The sequence below is a fragment of the Lampetra fluviatilis genome, chromosome 35 (assembly GCF_964198595.1).
Source record: "Lampetra fluviatilis chromosome 35, kcLamFluv1.1, whole genome shotgun sequence".
NCBI classification, from domain to species: domain Eukaryota; kingdom Metazoa; phylum Chordata; class Hyperoartia; order Petromyzontiformes; family Petromyzontidae; genus Lampetra; species Lampetra fluviatilis.
Window position 1 is genome coordinate 11919452 of NC_136309.1, and position 25088 is coordinate 11944539.

At 45.5% G+C, this 25088-nt stretch overlaps 1 protein-coding gene across 1 annotated transcript; it reads left to right on the forward strand.

Moving 5' to 3' along the window:
* ATAD5 (ATPase family AAA domain containing 5) lies at positions 1-24782 on the forward strand. Its single transcript, XM_078872979.1, has 20 exons — positions 1-132; positions 708-804; positions 4144-4325; positions 4864-5039; positions 5189-5330; positions 5530-5669; positions 5947-6139; positions 7369-7465; positions 8516-8607; positions 9063-9223; positions 11491-11683; positions 12485-12691; positions 13668-13780; positions 14962-15055; positions 15294-15358; positions 15630-15813; positions 16890-17026; positions 19254-20191; positions 21543-21704; positions 23573-24782. The coding sequence occupies exons 2-20, from the start codon at positions 791-793 to the stop codon at positions 23646-23648; spliced, it is 3366 nt and encodes a 1121-aa protein (XP_078729105.1). The 5' UTR covers positions 1-132; positions 708-790; the 3' UTR covers positions 23649-24782.
* Positions 24783-25088: the final 306 nt, after the last annotated feature.

A 25088-nucleotide genomic window follows, 5' to 3' on the forward strand; every position in this document is an offset into this window, starting at 1 on the left:
AGGATGGTGGTGTTGGTCGTCGTGAAGCTCGCCGGAGGGTGGCTCCCAGGGGCCCAGGCCGGCGGAGCATCAACGACGTCCTGGGGAAAGTGGCGACATTGAAGCCTGACGGGAGGTCTCGCCACGCCATAGGTATCTGATTTCGGCGGAGGCAACGGTCACCCATTGCATGGCGTAAAGATGTGTGGGATGCTACATTATAAAACTTAATTTCTCCAAGGTTTGTCGCGATGCTCGAACATTATTTATTACGGCGCCTGTTTACCCAGGAAAGTTGGTGAATCACTGATTCTCAACTTTTTCGGGAGGATCCTGCGAATGGTTCGCAGTAGTGGTTGATGTTGCTATCTAATCACAATTGAGTAATTTGCAGATAAGTTTCAGCATCGATATGTTTGCCCGATACCAGTTAGATTGTATATTTTTTCAGCTATGGGAGGAAACCGAAAAACACTAAGGATACCAATGCAGAACATCTGGAAAACATACAAACTCAAACAGATGGCGCCCGAGTTGGGAATCAAAACCAGGCCCTTTTTGCTGTGAGGCACCACTGCGGGAACACTGCTGCCTTAAAATGTCGTATAAAGGTGATCAGCGTGCCGTCCTCCATATGTAACGCAGGCTCAAGTTTAATGTGCGATTGTATTGTCGTTATCAGTGCCTGTCCATGGTCAAACATGGGCGTGTGGGTGTGTCTCCTGCAGCTCAGGGAAAGGCAGCGTCTATCGCCCCCTTTGGAAGGAAGTCGACACGAGTCCAGCTCTCTCAAGGCGACGGGATCTGCGTCATGGTCGAGAGCAGGTGAGGCCTGGACCTGTATAGAAGTGTGTGAGTTAGAAGCCTCACAGTAAACACACCAGAGCCAGATTGTCTCTGTGGGCCCTCACTTGGCGAACGAATATGTATCTTCCACCACTATGACATAATAAAAACAATGAGTTCAATTGATTCCTGCCCTTACGAGAATTATACATTGCTAAGCTCCTCTTTATGGCGCTGACCTGCGGTGGATATTATAATGGGTTTTGATTTCAAGCTTTCGTGACTGCAGGGATTCATCTTCTTGGTTCTTTCGGTAAAGTCACGTAGAAGGGAAGTAATAAAATAATAAAAATGAAACATAATAAAATTATTCTCGCGACGTTTCGGCCACAACGCAAGCAGCCGTCCTCAGGTGAAAACCAGGTCCGTCGAGGCGACAGAGTCTGAATGAAACAGCACACGAGCTTGGAGCATATATATAAGCTGGGCGCCTTGACAAAGGAATTTGCATATCAAGAGGAATTTAGCATATTTATGGGAAATGCAGGAATGTGATTAGTACTACATATGCATGTGCATTATGCAGGATTAACAGCATCAAAGAAAGTTGCAGTTGCTGCTGCAGTTTCTGCTGCTGCTGCAGTTTCTGCTGCAGTTGCTGCTGCTGCTGCAGTTGCTGTTGCTGCTGCAGTTGCTGCCTTATCCATTTTAATATAACACTATGTATTATTCTACCCACCCTAATGTGTATCACACTGCTATATATTTACTATACAATTACGACACCATACATTACTCTGCACACTGCACCATGCCAGTGTGTGGAACGCGGTCTGAAAGTCACCGTAAACGTGAACACAATCAGTTAAGATCCGAAATGGTTTATTACGTCCTTCCAATGATTGCTAAGCCAGAATCCATCTTCTCGGTTGAAATTGTCTCTGTGTTTGTATATGTGGATCGCCTCATGAACGAATCTCTCATGATAGCCTCGTCTCTAAAACCAAGAAAATCATTTCTGATTCAACCGCATTAATTGATCAGACCAAACAGTTCTCGTTGAAACCTTCTGCAGCCAGGCCACCAAGATTATACGGCTTGCCAAAGATACATAAAGAAGATACACCTCTTCGTCCCATTGTCTCTACTATCAACTCCCCCACCTATAAACTGGCTCGTTTTTTGTCTGAAATCCTACGGCCTTTCACTGGAAAAACCACCTCTGCGGTACTAAACTCTACTGACCTGGTATCGACAATGAAGGGGATTGCCCTGTCCCCAGACGACCTGCTTGTCAGTTTTGATGTGGTTTCCTTATTCACCAAAGTTCCTGTACCTGACACCATCGCAATCATTGAAGACTTGGTTCATCAAGGACTGAATGCTGGGGTACCCCCCCTGGTGAGACACTGCTTAACCAATACATACTTCACCTGGAATGGAACTTTCTACAAGCAAACTGAGGGCACTCCAATGGGCTCCCCCCTATCTCCGGTTGTAGCCAACATCTTCATGGAGAAATTTGAGACTGACGCCATCAAGACTACCACTCTGCGCCCGACCTTATGGCAGAGGTACGTAGATGACACTTTTGTCATCTGGCCACATGGCCGGCCTGCTCTAGACCAATTTCTCGACCACATCAATTCCATACACCCAGCCATCAGATTCACCATGGAATTCGAAAAAGATGGCAAGCTACCCTTTTTGTATGTCCTAATTAAAAGGAGACCTGATGGTTCAATGAGCCATTCTGTCTACAGGAAAGCCACCCATACGGATGCTTACCTAAAACCGGATTCCCACCACCATCCATCCCAGAAGAATTCCCTCATCAAGACTCTATACCATAGAGCCCAATGCATTTCCGACCAGGAACACATTGGCAGTGAACTCAAACACGTACGCCAAGCTCTTAAGGCTAATGGTTACTCCGACTACACAATCCGCAAAGCCATCACTCCAACCATCAAGAAGGATCCTGTTGAGGAGCCTTTCAAAACCATCACCTTACCCTACATTGCTGGGGTCACAAAAAAGATCTCCAAAATCCTGATTAAACACAAGATCCAGGTCCGATTCAACACAGTACATAAAATCCGTGATCTGGTCCCGTCTGTAAAAGATGTGGTTCCAGACATACAGTACCCTGGCGTCTACAAACTAAGTTGCCTCTGTGGTAGCAGTTACATTGGAGAAACCAAACGACATGTCTCGGACCGCATCCGTGAACATAAAGCAGACCTGAAACACGGTAGGACAAACACCTCAGCCGTGGCAGATCACTGTTACAATTCAGTGGGCTCACATGACATTGACTTCTCCAAGACAGAGGTTCTCTGCAAGCCATCTGGCTATCATGAGAGATTCTTTCATGAGGCGATCCACATATACAAACACAGAGACAATTTCAACCGAGAAGATAGATTCTGGCTTAGCAATCATTGGAAGGACGTAATAAACCATTTCGGATCTTAACTGATTGTGTTCACGTTTACGGTGACTTTCAGACCTTGTTCCACTCACTGGCATGGTGCAGTGTGCAGAGGAATGTATGGTGTCGTAATTGTATAGTAAATATATAGCAGTGTGTTACACATTAGGGTGGGTAGAATAATACATAGTGTTATATTAAAATGGATAAGGCAGCAACTGCAGCAGCAGCAGAAACTGCAGCAACAGCAGAAACTGCAGCAGCAGCAGCAGCAACTGCAGCAGCAGCAACTGCAGCAGCAGCAGCAACTGCAACTTTCTTTGATGCTGTTAATCCTGCATAATGCACATGCATATGTAGTACTAATCACATTCCTGCATTTCCCATAAGTATGCTAAATTCCTCTTGATATGCAAATTCCTTTGTCAAGGCGCCCAGCTTATATATATGCTCCAAGCTCGTGTGCTGTTTCATTCAGACTCTGTCGCCTCGACGGACCTGGTTTTCACCTGAGGACGGCTGCTTGCGTTGTGGCCGAAACGTCGTGAGAATAATTTTATTATGTTTTATTTTTATTATTTTATTACTTCCCTTCTACGTGACTTTACCGAAAGAACCAAGAAGAAGATTATAATGGGTGTCGGTCAATCCTGGTCGACCACAGTTGACTTCCTACGAGGTGGTACACAGGTTATCTACCCTGTACGGAGGATGGGCTGTGTTAACCCCCGACCAGGATTTGAACTCAACTTATGGGACGAGGGGCTCTCCAAACCCCAATTGCGTTGTGGGGGTTATTTGACCATACTTGTCCATGCTGGTCTGTGCAGACTGGGGAAGAATGCATACTTGGCGTGTATAAAAATGTCTCTCCCACGAGCTGTGGTATGCACGCAGCATGAGTCTCACTGCTTACTCATGTGCCGTGGCTGTTGTCTCCGAAGCTCCGAGTGCTCGGAGGAGTCGAGCGATGGAGAGGCTTCCCGCTCGCGGCGCGAATTCCTCAAGAGCGGCCTCCCCGACAGGCTGCTCCGTCAGCGGGCCCGTGAGGCCGCCACCCTGGATGCCTACGCCACGGCCTTCGAGGCCTTCCCGACCACCACTCACGTGCAGCAGAAGGAGCTTGGTGAGGCCCGGGTGCCGCATTACGGTCCTCCGACCTGTGCCGCGATGCACCGCTTTCTGCTGCACCGCACTCGGTGCTGCACAGAGTACTGCACTGCGCTCTGTCGTGCCGTGCTGTGACGTGCCAGACTAACTCTGCCTTACCAGAAATGGATAAACCCGGATAAATTGTTTCCCTTTCACTCGTCTATATCTAGCCCTGTTGCACTGTGCCAGAAAATGTGGCATTGCTTTCCATCAGTTTCGTTTTATATAAATATTGTGTGTGTGTATATATATTCTAAATGTCTTCTCGAAATGTGAATTAGTATGATGGGCTGTTGGAAAGAATATTTCATTGATATATAGTTATAATTTTGTACAATTGATTTCACACCATTGTAAAATATCCAAGTGACTGGTAAACAGATTCAGTTTGGCAAGAGTAACATAATTTAAAAATATATATAATGATCAAAATCCTATACATTTTTAGCATGTGAAAATGATTTTTTTTTTTTATCACCAATGACCTCGTTACTTGCTTTGTTTGGATACAGACTGTGAACTCTGGTCCTTGCCGTTCCCCACTTCCACCCTGTTGCGCACCCTGGCTGGGCATGCCGAGACTCCCGCCGTGCATGCTGGGATGCTGGTAGGGCGGCTGCCCGCCCTGGAGCTGGGGCTGTTTACATGGGCCAAGCGGTTGGCGGCACGAGGCCTTGTGTGCCGCGAGGTGCGTACCCTCGCTAACATGAAACAGAACTCATTCTTGAATGGAAGCGCAACCTCAGATTGTGACAGGAAAAGGAATTTCAGAGGTGGTGAGTGATTGGTGTACAATGCACATGGTACGTTTGTCTCACTGTATCCCCGTGGGCTCAGTCCGGCACGCGGTCAACCCTGGCCAGCGCGGCACGGCAGGCGTTGCTGGCCGACGTGAAAGCGGCGCACCCGAAATTCCCAGCGCGGAGGTTCCTCACCCAGATGCAGACGCGCCACACCGCCGCCACCTCCACCAATGGCGGTTGGTCAAGTTGTGTTAAGCTCGTACACCCATACGCCACTCGGCACAGATGTAAACTTGCAAACGCATCTCAGAATTTGAAAATAATATTACTACATTGCCTTATACCTACACCCTGCTGTTTTTTGCATTGCCTTGAGATGCAGTTGTATTTAAACATTACATTGTAACCTGTATTGTACTATCCATCTAATTGAAGATGGGGCCACTGTCGGTGCTACCAAGGAGTTGGCGATAGTGGTGACGGGCGGCTCCATGCAGCGCAAGCGCAAAGCAGCTGATGGCTCCGGTGCCGGGGCGCAGAGGCCCAAGAAGTGCCGGGGTTATGCGGACCCACAGGTGCCCACCCAAGATTCCCATGGCTTTGAACGCTCGGTGCTGCGGGTCGGCTCGGACAGGTTCTCCTGCCATACGAGGCGGCCGCAGTGTTGCCGGCTCGAGCAAATGTGGGATGGTGCTCATCTCCGCTCCATATATCTATACACACATGTACCTATATATACGTTTTCCTGTTTTGGTACAAGACAGCATTAATGATGACAGGGGTTTGGTGTTTTCTACGTGTTTATACACAGCTGCCAGTGCCAACTCTTTAAACGTTGCTTTGTGTGTGAAGACGCACGCCGATGAACAGGAGGTGATTGTCATCAATGATGATGGCAAAGGTGAGCCCCCTGCGGCGAAGGAGGGCAGCAGTTTGAGGAGACGGAGAGGTCGTTCCTCCGTCACAGCTGTGTTGCAGGAGGAGGGGAGGACGGATTGCGGGAAGTCACTACGAAAGGCTGCTCAAGCCTCTGAAGACGTTCTGGGTAACAATGTTACTGCGACTGTTTTTTATAATATTTTTTTATGTTTCTGTTTTGGCTGCTTGCTAAACACATGGTAGGCACGTAACAATTCACCTCCCACACTGCGATTTGTCACTTGCTTCTTGGTTACAATTTCATTGAAAAATTGGTTGTTTATTAACATTGCGGTGAATGTAGCAATTAGTGGCTGCAAGGGCATACATGAACCCTTTACTTACAACTTATACAAATAGAAGAATTCTCACACGGTTCAAGTATTTATCGTGAGCTTGACTTTGCTTTTTTTCGCAGGGTAGTTGATCAGCAGGATACAAATGAACATATTGGCAGTACACCGGTGGTGTGGTATTTTCACAATTTTTTATATTCCTGCGATTTGCAACCCCAGTCAGAAAATCTTGCAAAGTGGTGCGTCAAAATCAGTTCTCGTGATGTCGGAGCAGTTTTGAAGACGAAAGTTATCAGTGGCTGAACACGAAGCTTCACAGTCTTTTGGCTGCTCCGTGTTCGAAAGAAAAATTTGTCTCGTGCCCTAGACTTGGTCGGACGGTTCCTTGATTCATTTTCGGAATCATTTGCGGACGGTGGCATCAAAAGATGATGACTTGTGCCAGGCGTTCGAATGGGAAAGCAGCTCCTGAATCTATGGGGACTTCTGATGGAGAGTCTACAGCTCACTCAAGGGCAACAACGACATCGTCAGACTATTTTATGAGAGCCGGTGTCTTATGCTACACCAGTGTACTGCTAATATGTACATATGTTCCCCTTGAGGTTTGTGAGTAAGCCAGTGGATGGCTTCAGAAGTAGCCTGGTGAAAATCTATAGACTTACATGGAGACCCATTAGAGATTCACAGACTCGCACCGACACACCTGGTGAATATCTGATGAGAAAATGATTGCGGGCAGTGGCGTTGCTATGTGGGTCGTGGTTTGAGATCGATGATCGCAGTCGCACTGTGGGCTACTCTTTAATCGTACATCTCCGTTAGGGATAGCCGCATCTGCCGTATGATGTTCTGATGGGAATCATTGTTTGCTGGGAAAGTTGAAACCAGGAGGTTCTTCTGTGGGCTTGGCAGCTAAGTGCTCGTTAAGCACATTGGTGTTGTACAAGATTGGGATCCGGATCAATCGTCGCGTTGTTTCATGCCTACTGCCTTGTACCTGGAAATACTGTCTCGGTAGGCTCTCACATGATGAAGGCAACACGCTTGATCTTTACAGGTGAGGTGTGTGACGATCTGCTGTGGACGGAGAAATACCAGCCACGCAGCAAGGATGACATTATCGGCAACTCGGCAGCTGTGCGCAAGCTTCACGGGTAATGCAACCATCCATACCGGCACTGCCCACCTCTCGCATCGCAAGCAGTGCGGAGTAACGTTTTGAATGGCTAAGACCCAACGCGACATTCCAAAAGTGCAAAGGTTTTGCTTCATCATGTTTCAATTATTGTTACATTTTTTTCCTCAATTTTATCCCATTTGTGCAATAGGCATTGTGTAATAAAGCAAACAATGCAATTGGATCTGTTACAGAGCAGTGCAAACATTCATGTTACAGAACGAACCATGGAAGCGGATATCACAGAATTATCAGAGTTGTGTTTTTTGTTTGCATTCTGACCGCAGGTATTGTGGTCAATGCAAACATGACTCCTTGTAAAAAAGGTGTCAGTTTTGTTGCCAGATAAAAGGGTAAAAAAACAATTATCACAGAACTGCTTCCGAGATCCTTTAGAATGACCTCTGGTCCACACAGCTGGCTAGCACTTTCCCACCACTCTTCGAAACGGTCAAAATATTTTTCTTAAATTCTCAGAGCTGGAATATAGGCAATTTAAGTGCAAACCAAATGTCATTTGATTGGTTTTTTTGTACAGTCATTGGTGACTGGGTTGACACAATCCAATTGCTACATTTGAGAACAAACTTAAATAATTACCTAACTAAGCAGACAATGTCTCCTTCACATATCGGTCTCTTCATGTAAAAAATAAAAGTTTTTTGTACACAAACCATCAGATGCACGGCCTTCTGGGAGTGCCTCCTTAGAGCAGCATTTCATTTAGACTTGCAAACTCTGGACCATCTCAACCTCCAGTGTCTCATCAGCACAGCCAGTTATGCTTGAATGAATGCTGGTTCACTGCCGATCTTACAGGCAAGGACTCTCCCGTTATGGAATGGTATCCCAGTTCGATGAAAATTATTACTTTTAGTTATTAATTAAGTCATGGGTCGCTGCTTAGATTTGAACCCAGGTTCCCAACCAGTGCTGACTGTGCCCTATGACCTCTGAGCTGCATTTTATCATTTTTAATACCTGCACATGTTTGACACGTTTTGGTATGGTTTCTGATGGCCATCAGCTGGCTGAAAGAGTGGAAAAGCCGTGCCAACCGGGAAGCAGAGCGGGCCAGTCGGAGGGAGAAGACGGAATCACAAGTGAAGATGTTTAAAGGTGACACGATGAGAGCTGCTATCGACTGTTATGCCTCTCCTGGCCGTCCAATCACAACCGGTTACTCCTGCGATTGTGCCATGGTCTTGATGCGATCCTTCGTTTGTCTACGTCAACTCGAGTGGGGCTTGCTGCGTGCATCCAAGCACCGAGCCGGTACTGCTGGCTGAGATTCTGGGGTTTCAGTTTGCACGATTGCCTGTAATTAAACTTAATTGTTGATGGCCTAAGCTCTTTAACCAGTCGTAAAAAGGACGATAATTAAAACGTGGCTTTTTGTTTTACGTTTCACTTTCAAAAATTTCAACGAAACAATTCTTACCACTACCTCGCGGTGAGTGACTGCTTTTGCAATTTTATGTTCTATTCATAAAATCAATTGCCAAGTTCTTTCTTTCTGTCTCCTGTCTGCTTTGAGAGGCCAATGTTTTGTTGAATGTACTCTGCCTGCGCAGGTTCAGGGTCTGAAAGTGACTTCCAGTCGGAGAGTGGCGACGATGAGAGCAGCAGCTCGGAGGATGAGGACTCGCTGTGCCACGGCATGCTGCTCACCGGGCCCCCCGGCGTCGGCAAAACGGCCGCCGTCTACGCCTGCGCCCAGGAGCTCGGCTTTAAGGTGCCCCACGGCCTCCTCGTGCGGTTTACATTAATTAATATCACTGCTGTTCTTAATACTAATACAGCGGTAGCTCGGTATACGTCGTTAATTCGTTCCAGAAGGTAGGACTTACCGAAAATGACATATACCAAAGAATTTTTCCCATAAGAAATAAAGGGAAAGGAAAGAATCCGTTCCAGAGTATAAGAAATTATATTTTATATGACATATTATACATTAATGGGGTTGTATAAAATAATTTAGACACTTATTACTAAAATGCATACATAAATTAAAATAAATACATCACTTTACCTTGCTGAGAGGAGTTGATAGCCTACGAGGATGGTGGTTAATGAATTCGCAAAAAATTCACGTTAAAATGACAAACATGTGAAAATTCACAGTTATAGCAAGGGTTGTGCACTGAACGAGATCTATTGGACAGGCAGACTGAGGAAAGGCGCTTTGTTTCAGTCGTGAACGGGGTATACCCGGGTACGCGGTGACTCATCCCAACCCATACAAGTTCTAGCAAGCGCGTCGTATCCCAAGACATTTTTTTCTCGTCAAAACACGGCGTATACCAAATTCGACGTATTCCAAAGCGGTCTTATACCGAGGTATGACTGTATACATTTGTGAAGCAGATGCCGGGGAGTATTTAAGGTTAATACGCCCGCATTAATAACCGGGGCAGCCTGCCAGATTCGAACCACTAACCTCGGCAAAAAGCGGCGAACAACGCTACTACTGGGTAATGTCACCACCCCAGGTATCAGTAGGAAGTCAGATTGTGGATACAGTAGAGGTCTTAGATAGCATTGGCAAATTGGACAGTAATTTATTACACATCTAATTGTTGAAAAATGAACTCTGCAATGTTTTTGCATATTTTATGGTATTTGCAATTGTTAACGAATGATAATTACTCAGTACGTTTTTTCGTATAAAACTCATATGAGCATGAATGCACCCCAGCCAAAAGTCGAAGTTTGTTTTGGTCAAATGAGTAATAAAGTGGCCAGATCCATTCTCCATGCCTCCAAGTACACGTACAGACCATTAACAACAAGAAAAGTCCAAAGCACCTCACCGCCGTCATAACGAACACTAACCTATAACAGGAAATACATCGTAGGCTACTGTTGCAAGCAACGGGCCTTTGAAACCATTTACCTGCTATGTGTTTTCTGCTTTTGAGCAGTTTCTTTCGTAATTTTCCAAATTCCACTTGTGCTATAATCGTCGTATTATGAGACAAAGTATCACTTTGTAACTTGCAGAGTAGTGTGTGTGACCCCTTGTTAGAGATTAGCCTGCAAAAGGAGACTTTACAGAACCGCTTCCAAACTCCCTTTAAGTTGTCTTTTTACTGGTAGGAACGAACTGAACCAGCCTACAATAGATTATATTGTCCGTCCATCCGTCCGTCCATCCGTCCGTCCATGTAGCAACATCGCCCCCTACTTCAAACATTTGGCAGGACCCTACAAAAATCTTTAGACTCAGTGACGCTTTCCTGGCTAAACAAGTGTAACATTCCCTTATAATTCCCTGAGATAGCTTTTAATTAAAACATTTAAATTAAAAATTAACTCACAGCGGCCTAAAGCCTACAGCTAGGCCTAAAGCCTAGAACTAGGCCTCAAACTCTCCCTTCGTATCGTACCCCCGCGTGTGTGAAAGGGAGTTAATGTTTAACAATGTGACATTCCCTGATGTTTTTACATAGAAACATTTACATTTAAAGCTTTTACATTAAGAATTATACATTAATAATTAAAATGTTTAAATTAAAAATTAACTCACAGCGGCCTAAAGCCTAGAACTAGGCCTCAAACTCTCCCTTCGTATCGTACCCCCGCGTGTGTGCAAGGGAGTTAATGTTTAACAATGTTACATTCCCCGATGTTTTTAAATAGAAACATTTAAAGCTTTTACATAAATAATTAAAACATTTAAATTAAAAATCAACTCACAGCGGCCTAACGCCTACAGCTAGGCCTAAAGCCTAGAACTAGGCCTCAAACTCTCCCTTCGTATCGTCCGATTAGGTGTAGCAACATCGCCCCCTACTGCAAACATTTGGCAGGACCCTACAAAAACCTTTAGACTCAGTGGGGCTTTCCTGGCTAAACAAGTGTAATAATACATTATGTTTATATTCTTTGGTTATTCGTTCCTACCAGCCCACCCCGCAGGGTCCTGTTTTTCCACACACTAGGGGGCACTGCACTTTCCTACAGGCGCTGGGCTTGAATGCCAGCTGTGTCTCCGTCCAGGTATTTGAGGTGAACTGCTCATCGCAGCGCAGCGGGCGCCACATCCTGGCGCAGCTGCGAGAAGCGACGCAGTCGCACCAGGTGAGCAAGCAGCGTGCGGGCGGGCAAGGCTCCGTCTTGCGGGCGCCGGCGACCGCCTCATCCAGCGCAGCCGGCGACAGCAGACCCGCAAGCAAGCAGCAGGGAACGTCGGGTGAGTGTCAGCACGAAGCTGTGTCAGCGTCTCCTCCTGAACCATAAATGCATGGACTGTTTAATTAGGAGTCATCACGTAGCCATTGCTGTATGAAGGCCTCCCCTTGGCTGTATTGGTCATGGGGGCTGTTTGACAAGAATTCACCACACTGGTCGGTGCAGGTTGTTGAAGGGGGTCCCAAGACCAGTTCAGGTATCACTTGCCACCAATGTTTGCTATGGCCAGGTATCAAAGCTCGTGTTGTCGAGTTCATAGTACAGTGTGTTACAATGTGGTGATAAGAAATGGAAAATATCGCTTTGTATGTCAAGATCTAACCACCATTTTTGCAAATATTTGGCACAATATAGCCACCCATCTTGGTAGTCTTTTGCTTAAAGCACTCAGCTCACAACTGGAAGGTCGTACATTCAAATCCCGATTAAGGGTTGACTCAACCAATAATCCTTCCACGTCGTAAGAGGGAGTTTATGTTACCAGGTAATAACTTGAGCCTACTGGGCCTTGTTTACAAGAGCAAGCTATACAATATAGAACTTTGTAAGAGGCCAATAGAGGCTGTCCTGTGGAGAGAATATCTCCCCGCCTTTGCAATGTGGAATTTCCATCGCCGCTCTCTAGTCGTCAGCTGAGGAAGAGTGCTTGCCCACGCTCTTTTAGGTGTGGGGGAGACTTTTAATGGAATTTTCGCTGAGAGCTACTATCTTAGAAAGCACAAAACACTCGTGAGTGATGCTTGTGCTGCAGCCCCTGCGGTGGCGCTGTGCCATTGTTTTACTCTGGCTCCCCTCTCCGCAGCAAGGCACTCCTCGCCGGTCAAGGTGCTCCGCTCTCCGCGGAAGCGCCCCGTGTCACCCCGCAGTTCCGCTGCCTCCACCAAGAACAAACAACTCCCAGCCGCCTTCGCCAACTTCTTCAAAGTACATTCTGGAAAGGGGTCGGAGGATTCTGATAAAGAACCAGCTAAGAAAAAACCGAGCCGGGAGCCCAAGCAGAATAAACGAGGTTGGTATCGTGACATTATACATTACCAGCATACCGGAGTGCTAATGTGATTTTATTTAGTGTCGTAGGCTTTCCAAAATTAACACAAAGTTGATTTGTTTTGAGACACTTGGAAATATGTTAAGTAACAAAGTAGTCATAATAGTGTAATTTAGAGGTTTCGAGATAATTTTTTGCATTTGGTATTGTAATATTAAGAGGTTAATAATGTTAACATTGGTTATTGTTCATGGTTGTGCCTGTGCACTGATGAGGTGTCCATAGAGTGACACGTTAATGATGATCGTGATGTTTTAGGATATGTACAATGTTGTTAATAATGGTAATTAAGTGACGTGAGCACAGCTGCCGAGCCAGTTTCTCACAGCCGTTAATTTGCACCCAGAGCCCCAACCCTCGTTTTAACGCCTTTGCTTGTGTCGCTAATTGGATTTGGTTTTAATGGAACACATTTTACTTTAAAGAAAAGTGATTATCATTATTATTTTGTTCTGTTTGCTTATGTCCTGCTCACAAGGTATCAGTATTAGTACAGTAAACTCTGTTATGGGGGGGGGGGGGTAATTGTGGGGGAGAGGTGGCCCAGATTAAACATAAACACGTATCATGCCAAACATAAGTAGATTAGACTGAAATGCCGTTTGCGTTGCTTACCGATGTTAAATGGAGGTGAAGCGTAGAACGTATCAACTAATTTTGCTGCTTCATATAAAGTCACGAGTTTACTCTCTAATGTTTGCAGTCACATGGGCACTGAGTAACTGACCCTCAATGGGGAGCGGCTCATAATTAAACCAGCATGTACATTGCAATATTTTACAAATATTGTTCATCAGCACAAATCCCAAACCCGGATAATCCGCCCGCAGATAATCAAGAGTTAACTGTATACAAGATGGGCCGTGCGACAAGAGGTGACGGTGGTGATGGTGATGGTCGTTATCCTGGTGTCGCATGTCCTGCACGCATTGCCCAGCTGAAGGAACGCCTGCCGAGGTCGGGGTTCAGCAGAGCGCCGCCAGCTCTGTCTCCACTGGCTCGCGGAGCAGGAAGCACGCGGCCGCCACCTCCCTCATCCTCTTCGAGGAGGTGAGCACCCAGGACACCGACGCTGGTGGTGCTTTGCCAGGTGGTTCTCGTGCAGCGAGAGATGCCTGTTTATTTACGTGGCATTTGTGACCAAGTTCAGGAAGAATGCTTCCTCTTACCTGTATAAGACTGGCATTAGCACAAATGCGATATTATTAGCAAAAAAAAATGCCGTGGGGAGAAGTGATGATCGGGTGGCTCCCGGAGCTAATTTGACGTTACATTTGAGCACCTGTAGGTAAGCCATGTTGTCAAGTGTGGTAATAATAATAATTTACATTTGTAAGGCGCATTTCATCCGTAGATTTCAATGTTGGTTTCAGCCCGGTCGCCAGTGACTGCATAGAAGAATATAAACCATCTTATTGTTTTTCCACTTAAATCAGTTTGGTTACTAAGTAACAAACACTGGCTAAGTGTGCCTTGTAATGATCAAGATGAGAGGGCCTTTTTAATAAGTAGTCATCCCTCGTTATACGGAAACTAGTTGACAGAATTTCGCTAGAATGTAACTTAATAACTAGGAACGAATTTGATATACGTTCCATTAAAGTCGTATTTACTTCACTTTGAATCTCCATTATTATTTGGGGGGGGGAATTGAACAATGCACGGTCTGTCGTTTGCCCTAGCGTACACTTCATGCTTTTTCCTGTGCTTTTCACACTGTACTGGTTTCCCGTGACATACTGTACTGATTTTCCGCAACTTAGTTTGAGAATTATTTATATTTTGTCATGTAATTATCGATTTTCCATGATATATGTTCTTAAAAAAGGTTGCATGCACTCTTAAATGTGAATGTATTGTCTTTGAGCTGTCAATTTTTCTGTCGAAACGCATCTCCAACCATTTATTGAAAGTCAATGGGAAAATAAGGTTTGATAAACAGAATTTTGCTTTACATATCTGTTCAGTATATCGAGGGATACTTCATCTTCCAGAGCCATTGCCTGACAGCATGTGATGTTGCACAGCTCCCTTTGAGAGAGCTCAGTGGAGATGTATTTTTGGCATAAGACGAAGCTGACTAAATGGTTGTGATGTCATTTTGGGTTTACGCCGGGGGAGAGAGAGAGAAATGTGCCATGGTATTGGAACCAGCAGGAGGATGGAGCCTGACCAGCACAGGGCCTGCGTTGGCGTTTGTCCGAGAGACGTCACCTTGTGCTGCTCCACAGGTGGACGTAGTGTTTGATGACGACACCGGCTTCCTGTCTGCGATCAAAACATTCATGGTGACCACGAAGCGACCGATAGTCCTCATCACGTCCGGTAAGGAGTGCGGGGGGCGGGGGGGGCGGGGGAGGGGGGATGTTCGAAACATCAACAACAAAAAGGAGGACCGGCTCACAACACAACAAACATTGTTACTGTTTTATTGCAGTGTAGTCAGAAATTCATAGCAAGCCCAATATTACAATGTTGCATTTTCAGAATGTTCAATTGCCCCATGGATGAGTCTGGACCCGTTTCTTGTGTTTTAATCCTGCCGCCTCCTTCCCATACGCAGATCCGACGTTCTACTTGACATTCGATGGACACTACGAGCAAATACATTTCAAAACGCCGTCCATGGTAAGAAGCTTTCACTGCCGCCAGTCGGCACGGGTGCTCTCTTTACCGATTTGTGGATGTGCACCGATTTTGCCGTGCGTTACTTTGATTATACGATTCTTTTTTTATCACTTTTCTCGATGCCCGTGACAAAGCGCTCGGGAAAAATATTGTTCATATTTGACACATCACTTTGTGTCTAGTGCACGGTGATGCTTTCTGAGAGACATTGAAACCTGTAAATGGTGTCCTGTGCTCACATTCCCACGCACGCCGGCATGCACACATGCAGGCCAGGGTGGTGCCGTACCTGCAGGTGGCGTGCCTGGCGGAGGGCTTGCGCGTGTCCGTGGCGGACGTGGAGGCCCTGCTGGCGCACACGCGAGGGGACGTGCGCCGCGCCCTCCTCTCGCTGCAGTTGTGGGCGTGCAGCGGAGGAGCCGCCCTTGGAGAAGCCCAGCCTCAGCCCCCTTACGGTGTGACGCCCAGCAGTCTGGGGGTTGCGTGTTGCGGTCTTCGGGGCTCCGCCAGCCCCAGTGACGAGTATAGAGGGGCTTGTGAGAGCAGTGTCATAGCATCAGCACCTTACCCATAAATCCTAGCCCAAACTCCTAAATCTAGCCCCTATCGCTTACCCTTAACCCGAAACCATAACACCAACTCATAACTAACCTCTTATTCCTATCTCCTAACTATGTTTTCAAACCCATATTTATTACCACACTCCCTATTCGTTTGCCTCATCCTAACTCCTTAGCCACAATCTGTCTCTCTAACCCCATCCCTGCTCAAGCAGGCACTGAGGTATTGGTATCTGAGTCCTCGTTGGTCACTCTACATCCCTGTGAGAGGTGTGTGTCTCTCCAACGGACAACCATAAAGTGGTCCATACTTTATGAACCTTTATAGACTCTGATGGGCAGAATACGTGACCTCGTGTTAGATGAGCCCAACAGTACCACCGAACTGCTGCATTAATGTTGGGCAATCTCGATGCCAGATTTTGATCCTACTGAGGTGGAGAGATGTGGTTTTCACAAGTATTCCGCATTCTGGGTATTTCTGCCCTAATATAGTATAGTAACTTAAATGAAACGTTTTTTTATAGGCATGTAACAATGCATCGATGCATTGATTAACCATACATCTTTTAGTCATAATGCACATATTATATTCGTATATATATTGGATGCATAAGTTTGTGTGATTCCTGGAGAAACGATAGGCACTGTCGGTAACCACAATATAAAACAGAATCGATTCTTGAATCTAATCCCGTCTATAAACTGTGACAATCCATTGAATTGCGAAGGAGAAGTAGAAATCATTTTGCCTGTATTAGGCCTTTTAACGCCGTAGCACTTTGAACCAAAGCCAACTCGCACAGCCCACCTCGTCTTTCATTGAATGTATGTTGAAGTTCTTTCGCACCGTACGTGTGAATCAGTTGGCTACGTAACCGGAGGCGGCCGTGTTGCCAGGAGACAAATGAAGGTGCGGACCGCGTCGCCGAGCTGTTTGATGTCTTACGTGGTTTGTTTTTTGCTGGCAGAGAGGGACGAGGGTGAGGGAGTCGGGTGTGAGGCCGTGCTGCCTCAGGCAGCCCAGGGTGAGACGCACTGTTCGGAGAGCTTGCTGGGGCTCAGTGAGCTGCTGGGCAGCCACGGCAGCCTCTACACTTTGCTCACGGTCAGCAGCACCACCACCACCCCATACAGCCTTTCACTGCCGACGTCTGTCTCTCCTGCCATCTGCATCAAAATGTGTCGTTATCTGTCTGTGTATGCGTGTGTGCTGACCATCAGTGCTCATCATTATTGTCTGTAATGCTAAATGTATTATGCTAGTCGGTACCTTCTGCTTTCACTTGTCATTTTCAACATTTTAATGGTGTAAACTATGGTGAGATTTTCCACCTTTTTAGAAACCTTAAAATCACTAAATGCAGTATTGTGCCATTTTTAGATTATTTGGAAAATATCATAACAGTTAAAATTAATAACAAATTATTCATATTGTAACTATGTATAGAATCCTGATGATTTCAGATTTCATTAAATCCGTTTTATTTTAACTTAACCACTTGAAGAAGCCCAGAGAACAAGTTTCTGCATTCGTATGGAGACATTTGTGTTTTCTTGTACATTTCTTTTTTCATTTTCTAGTTGACCCAGAAGTTAAGTTTTAGTTCTAAAGGAATGCCCCTTTTGTTATCGGCAACTCAAAAAATGTCCAAGCTAGAACTTTTGTTTCTCCAGCCCATTGGAAACATGGTTAGCATTAATCTCTGTTTCAATCAGTCAAATAAAGACATTCACTATTCATAATATAGCTTTTTTGGTTCAACACGTAGGCTTTCGCGACCAATATCATCCATAATAGAGGTTTTTTTGGGTTAGATCGTGTAAATATATAAATGTGTCGTTATAACCCGCCACCACCCGACACAGCAAACTAGTAAGGGTTGTCACGTAAACTGAACATGCCAATTCATCACTAGTACAGCAATACGGTGTGTTAGAGAGCTAAGCCACAATATTTACAATCTGAGTACGACGTTTCACCAGTAATTACAACTAGCTTCATGAGGCGACAGCCAGATTTGTGGAGAAGTTCACCTGTTAACATATATTATGCATGTGCAGTATGCGAGCCCTTTGATCTTGTCTTTCCTGTCCATTGTGTGTATTAAAATAGCCGTACTAACGGTAATCCCTATTGAAGTATGCTGCCCTTTGTAGGCATACATTTAAACAATGTATTATTTGATGATTCGCTTCCACACAGCACTAAGGCGGTAGCTATCCGAAAGGTTAAAATTATTTTTATTTCTTTCAATTTCGATAGATTCTCTAATTAGTCTTGGCCAGTAGTAGCTAGTTTTGCACGTAACTTCAACATTATCAAAATCAATTGAGTGTTCTCATGAACCCCCCCCCGCCCCCACTTTGCACAAGAGCCCAGAAGTCTGGTCACCACATCTACGCCTCTATATAAGGAACGAAACAGTTGGACTTCTCCACAAATCTGGCTGTCGCCTGATGAAGCTAGTTGTAATTACTGGTGAAACGTCGTACTCAAATTGTAAATGTTGTGGCTTAGCTCTCTAACACACCTGTGTGCTGTACTAGTGACGAATTAGGATGTTCTATTTACGTGACAACCCTGATTAGTTCGCTGTATCGGGTGTTGGTGGGTTTTAACAACATTTATAGATTTACGCAATCTAACCCAAAAATACCTCTATGGATAGCTTTTTCGGTTAGATCGCGTAGGTTTAAATGTGACGTGAACCCACTACCACCTGACACGCAACCGGTAAGGTTTGTCACGTAAACAAAACGTGACAAGTAGTTACTACTTCAGCCAATCGTTGTGCTGGAGAGTAAATCCACAACATTTACAATTTGAGTACGACGTTTCGCTGGTTATTAAATCCAGCATCATCCGGAGATTTTTCCGGAATGGTCGCGAAAGCCTACGTGTCAAACATAAAGTTGCTACTTCACTGAACTTATGCAATGATTATCAGGTTTATTAAGAATATCAGGATTTATTTTTCTTCAGCAGGCCATAAATCTAATATGGCAATCTTTCCAATGATAGTCATTTTTAATTAGCGTGCTTCATGCAAGGGGGGATGAAAGCGATGATGTAAATCAGTCCCGTGCGTTTCAAGTGTTGCGTTCTGGGTAGGGATGTATGTTGAGCGATTTAAAACGAGACACGTGTGGGAACTTTACAAATGCTTTGCTTAAATGCCTGAAGATTCCTGCAGCAGTGCGTGGCAAAAATCATGAAAGAAGAAGTTCTCAAACACGTAGCTGAACTTTGGAAACCGCTCCTGGATCACGAGTATCTGTGAACTCCAGCGTGTTAGTCTTGTGCTCTAATCAACATTGTGCTGACCTTGCAGGAGGCGGAGAGCGGTGGCTCCCTGGCGAGGCAGGTTCACGCCCTGACCGAGACGCAGCGGCTGGGGCTGGACTTTGTCCGCTGCAACTGGGAGCTGCTACTTCCACTCCTCGTGGCCCGCTGCCCTGCTGCCCCCACTCCACTGAGCGGCGCTCCGCCTGCCGCCGTTACCCCCGTGCCGGAAGGGAACATGCAGTCGAAGCTGGGGCCGGAATACGAGGATGACTCCAGCCCCGTGAAGGCTCCGCTTCTGGGAAGATCACGGCAGCGGCGACGCGGGCTGATATTTTTTGACAGCGATGTTTATGACTCGGAGGAGAGTTCCCGCGACGCCGCACGCACGCCGCAGAACCCAAACGCGTCGAACGTGGATTCCGAAATCAGAAATGGCGCGGCTGAAAGCTGTGGGGCCCAGCGCGGGATGCAAACGAGGCAGCGAGGTCCAGCGGGCACAGACGGAGGCGAGCGGGCAAATTCGATCGACGGCGCTGAGTCGGGTGGCAGGGTCGGTCCGGTCGTGAGACCTCGCAGCGACGGGGAGCGACGGGCGGCACGGGCAGGGCTGCACTGCCTGGACGCGGTGTCGCAGCTCGCGAACGCGTTCTCGTACACGGACTACCGCCTGACACAACACGGTAGGGAGGCCGAGGGGCCGTGCGGTGCCGGCCTGTTGGACTGGTGGCCTGCCCAGTGCAGGAGTGGCCTCCTCGACGCCAGCCGCATCGGCGGGTGGGACACGGGGGCCGATATGCGGGACGGGGTTGGCTCTGAGATCCGCGCGACTGTGGAGGCACTAGCTCTAAGGAGGTGCCGGAGTGAAATCTCTCTTGCACTGGAATCGCCGGACCTGGGACCGGAAGTTAGACAAAGCCTGAGCCTGCAAGTTCCTGAAGGCAAGGAGGCATCCAGGTTTCTGCCCGAGAGCTTGGAGGTCTCTAGGTGAGACGCTTATTCACAGGCAACTCTTGCTGTGTAATATTTATTTCGGTTATTTGTTTCTTGTCTGATGCCATGGTAAAAATGTCTGCAGTTTGTCTAGGGAGATGTAGTGATTTATTGCCATGATCCGGGGTTGCAATTCAATTCAGGAATACAGTGATCCCTCGTTTATCGCGGTTAATGGGGACCGGAACCCCTCGCGATAGGTGAAAATCCGCGAAGTAGGATTGGCCACCTAGGAATTTCCGTATATGTGTGTGTGGGTACCAGAATGTTTAAAATATGTATATTTATACTTTATATATATATTTTACTTAAATCTATTTAATTATAAAACCTTAATATTGTACATTCTCTCTCTCTCATACGATACGTATTATGGTGTTCTACACTCACCAATGACAGTAGTATCTTGAGACTTGACTCCAGTAATGACGACGACGATGACAATGACGATGACAATGACGACGATGACAGACCTGTGCAGTTCGATGAATGTGGTGATGAATGATGATGATGATGGTGTTACTGCACAGGTATAATGAGGCCTTTAAATCAGTTCGAAAAATCCGCGATGCACTGAGGCCGCGAAACTTGAACCGCGAAATGGCGAGGGATTACTGTAATTGATTTTATAATAATAATTATTATTTCTATCTTGTATATACTGGGTATTGTGAGTAAGGTCTGTTTGTACTGTCTTGCTCATTTGTACTTTGTGTCTTGTTTGGGCTCATTTGTTCTGCCTTTATAAGTTATATTGTATCTCTTCACTTTTTTTGCCTAATTATGTTATCTTATCAAGGATTTTATATAGCGCTTTGTCAAAGCGCTTTACAAGAAATATAATTTGTACATTAGTATTGGCTGATGGGGAAAAGGGATGGGATTTGAGTGTTGGGGAAGGGATGGAAAGGAAGGGATATGGAAAGGGAGGGGCGAGATTAAGAAGGGGAAGGGGGAGGATGCTTCAGGTTTTAAGGACAGCTTGTAGTAGAGGGATACACTAATGCAAAAAATCAGTCTTAAGGGAGGAACGAAAAATGGTGAGTAAAGTTGACTTTGGAGATGTGGAGTGGGAGTTTATTCCAATGGAGGGGAGCAAGGATGGAAAATGAGTGGAAACGTGACTGAGCACAGGAAGGGGGGGACGTCGTGAGGTACAATAGAGATTGCAATATTTTGCTAATTATTTCCTTATAATTTGAATACTTTAAATAACAGATTAATGGACTACTTGATGCATCACTTCGTGCCTATTACCTACATTATTACTGTGTAGGCCCGACAAACACGCACACACTGGGGGCCCGCACTGCTGCCTTCAAAACCCTGGCCTTGTCCTGTGCAGGGCGAGTGAGGAGCGGAGGGCGCTGGCGCAGCTCGTGGCTCCCGGCTGTGTGGCGCTGAGCTCTCTGTGCGCGCGCCGCGCTGTCGCCGTCGACTACCTGCCGGCACTGCGCCAGCTGTGCCGCACGGAGCGCCGGCGTGAGGAGACGCATTCCAAGCGCAGGTGAGCTGACGCTTCCGGTCAGAGACTCACGGGAGAGTCAGGGATGAGGCATCTCTTTGTTTATTGTCAACAACCACCGGTACACTTGTCTGCAGGTAATATCTGATGACCACGCTCTACCAACCGAACATAGCAGTCAAGCTGTCTTTAAATGATGAGCAATACAGTTTGTGCCAGCTCAATGCTACAAACATAAAGTTATTACCTGTGTCTCTTAGAATACGTTATGGCCTTATTCCTACGACCTGGAGTATAAAGCAGTGGGGTCTTCTTACAGTTCATCTAAAAGTAAAAATGAAGCTGTTTCATACCCAGTGAACAGCTTTGATGGAACATGTAAAAAAATATATAATATTATTAAATTATTTTAGTATGTTTTATTTTTATTATTTCCCTTCTACGTGACTTTACCGAAAGAACCAAGAAGATGTTAAAAAAAGCTTTGTAGGCCTAATCGGAAAGAGGAAGTTGCTATGGGTGAACATTGAGTGCAAGATGGAGGAGAAGGGCATGTTACTAGGGGTGTGCTAATGTTGCCAGCCATGGAATAACTAAATACTGTACAGTTGTAGAGATCTTGAAAGAGCAGACATTGAAGATCAAATGTCAACTGTGTGATAGTTGTGTGATCTGACGGTTGGTGGTGGTGTGGGGCAGCATCATTGGCATTGGCCATGGTAACTTGTTGACCTTAATAAAGCCAACGTGAGTAACTGGATGAAGTGAAAGAACATCTTAACAGAACGCCTTCAATCATAAGAATGCCACTGCATGTTAGTGGACTGCTCAGAGGGTGGCTTCAGGGTTACTACTACTGGAGTCATGTGAAAAGACCTCCATAACCAAACTAAGCAGTTACTTTATGCTCTGCAAATAATTATGTTCTCATCGTCGATAATGTGGTATATGATATACACGTGTTTTCTCCTTAGCTTTGGGTTTGTCCAACTGGTGGGTATGTTTAGCAAGGCATTAGTGAATGGGGGTCAGAACGATCAAAAGTGATATAATTGCGGACCTTGTTTAATCCTTGTAAAAAAGGTGTCAATTATCATATTTTTACTGGCAAATGAGGTTCCAATGGTGTAAATGCTTACCCCGAGCTCTCATACTCTGATGGTGCATTATCTTTGAGTTGTGCGCCTTTTAGCGTCATCTGGTCCAACCCATGTGAGACTAGGCTCTAAGGAAAGCTGTCTCGGGTGTGGACCAATCAACTTCAAGGACAGTGCACATTATCAGAGTTATGTTTTTTGTTGGCATTATGACTGCAGGTATTGTGGTCTATGTAAACATGACTCCTTGCAAAAAAGGTTTCAGTTTTGTTGCCAGATAGAAGGGTAAAAAGCCAATTATCATGCATATGATACTTTGTTTAATATAACTTTCTTAACATGTCTCGGACTGTGTAAAGTTAAAACCTTAACTGTTTATGGTTGTTCCATCATACTGCCGGGTACTAGTCTATTTTTCTGAGTTAATTTCCCCCTGCATCCCCAGCATTTGGCATTGTTGCTGCATTGTTGCTGCATTGTTGCTTCATTGGCATTGTTGCTGCATTGGCATTGTTGCTGCATTGGAATTGTTGCTGCATTGGCACTTGTGCACCGCCCGTGCTTCTGGTGTTGTTCGTACACTTGGGCTACGCCTATCCCCAAACCCTTATAAACAGTTTGCCTTTAGAGGCTGACTCCTTTGCCTGATGACGACCGCTTGTGTTGCGATCGAAACGTCGTGATTTGTTTTATTTTATTTCTAACTACGTGACTTTACCGAAAGAACCAAAGAGTATAGTTGCATTCTAGTTCACATGTTGTGGTGTTCCTCATGAGACTTTGACTTGCAGACTGTCGTTTTTCTTTCTGCAGGTTCCACCATTATCTGGAGGAGAAGTTGGAGCTCTCACGGTCAACATTTGGCGCACTGGCTGCTGACTTCCCATGATCTTTTGGAGTTGTCATGGGACTCTTATTATCATTCGAGGTCACATCAAATTACTTCATGACCTTTAAAGGCCCATTCAGGTGTGCAGCTATCATAAAGGACGAATTTGTGCGACCAGGTTGTCTTATCTAATTATTGGCTCTGCTCTGTTTCCTTCGTTACATTTAAAGTTATTGCAGTGTCTTTCAATTATAATACAGTACAGTTCACCAGAGCTGATTTATACAGTGTATTTTTAACATGACCATTTTATATAATAAAACATACAACAAACACTGCAGACATTGCAATTATTTTGATTGGACTGTAACTGTACAGGTTTGCCTTTGTTCCAGACCACTTGTTTCAACACCTGAGTTACGCCAACCTTACCAACTGAAATCCACCCTGTCTGCAGCCAGTAAAACAGCAAGGGATGCCTACCAGGCGTGCAATAATTCTCTTCCCCACTGATTTGGTGAATACGCACGATTTACGAACTTTATCAATTTTCAATGTGGCTCATTTATATCATCACTTGTATGGTTCTGTTTGATTCATTACCCTAAATGTAACAGCCTACCATGGGCATGTTATTTTCTTGAACTGTAATTAAGTGTCTTATAGGCACTTTCATGCATCTATTGCAAGTGTATCAACTGATTTGAATTGATGATTCAATGCATCGTGGTGCCACATGCCTAGTAAGACTCAAGTAATCTGAAGTCGGGAATTGGAATTTTGATCATTTGGACAAGTAGAGTTGTCTCCGTGTATTTATATATCCACTTATATTTTCCGATTAGTACAGTTAGCTACGTACGGTGCAAAATAAGGTCAACATACCGTACATACGAACGGAGAAGATGTAGAGCTGAGGTGCGAATGTGCAGGGCACAGTGGACGTTGCCATCACTGGTCCGGTGTGCTTTGCAGGGCCCGTGGTGGTGATGATGATGAAATGTTGACGGTTCTCGCGCTCAGAGATGCCGAGTGGGCAGTATCCCACTACACAGAATCACCGTGGGCTTAAATTTAGAATTATATATAATACATATAGCAGTGTACAGGTATGTTAATTGTTTTTTAAGAATTACCGATTTTTTTTGTACAGTGTGGTGTGTGAGATGAAAAAAATAAATCTTTATATTCCAAGCTGTGTGCGTGAAGCTTGTGTAGTGCTCTTAAATGAAGACACTCCGTGGTTGGAGGCAATCCGTTTATTCACACTTTAATGAGGACGTTTACGGAGCTGGTTCTATAATTGTAGACGTCCTTGTCACGACGTAACCCCATAGACACGAGGCGATTGCAGCTCCACGACCCGACGACGTGACCCGACCCACCGAACGTTACTCAATCGACCTCTGATCATCTCCGCGCTCTGTCCCCCTAGTGGCGGATATAGCGTCACTACACTTGTACACCTCGTGCGGGTGGGCGCTTGAGATGTGTGTTAAG

Excerpts from the sequence above, each read along its gene's own strand:
- ATAD5 (XM_078872979.1), top strand. Across the intron at positions 15,056-15,293 it reads GATAGTCCTCATCACGTCCG|ATCCGACGTTCTACTTGACA; the intron begins GTAAGGAGTGCG and ends TCCCATACGCAG. Across the intron at positions 15,359-15,629 it reads ATTTCAAAACGCCGTCCATG|GCCAGGGTGGTGCCGTACCT; the intron begins GTAAGAAGCTTT and ends GCACACATGCAG.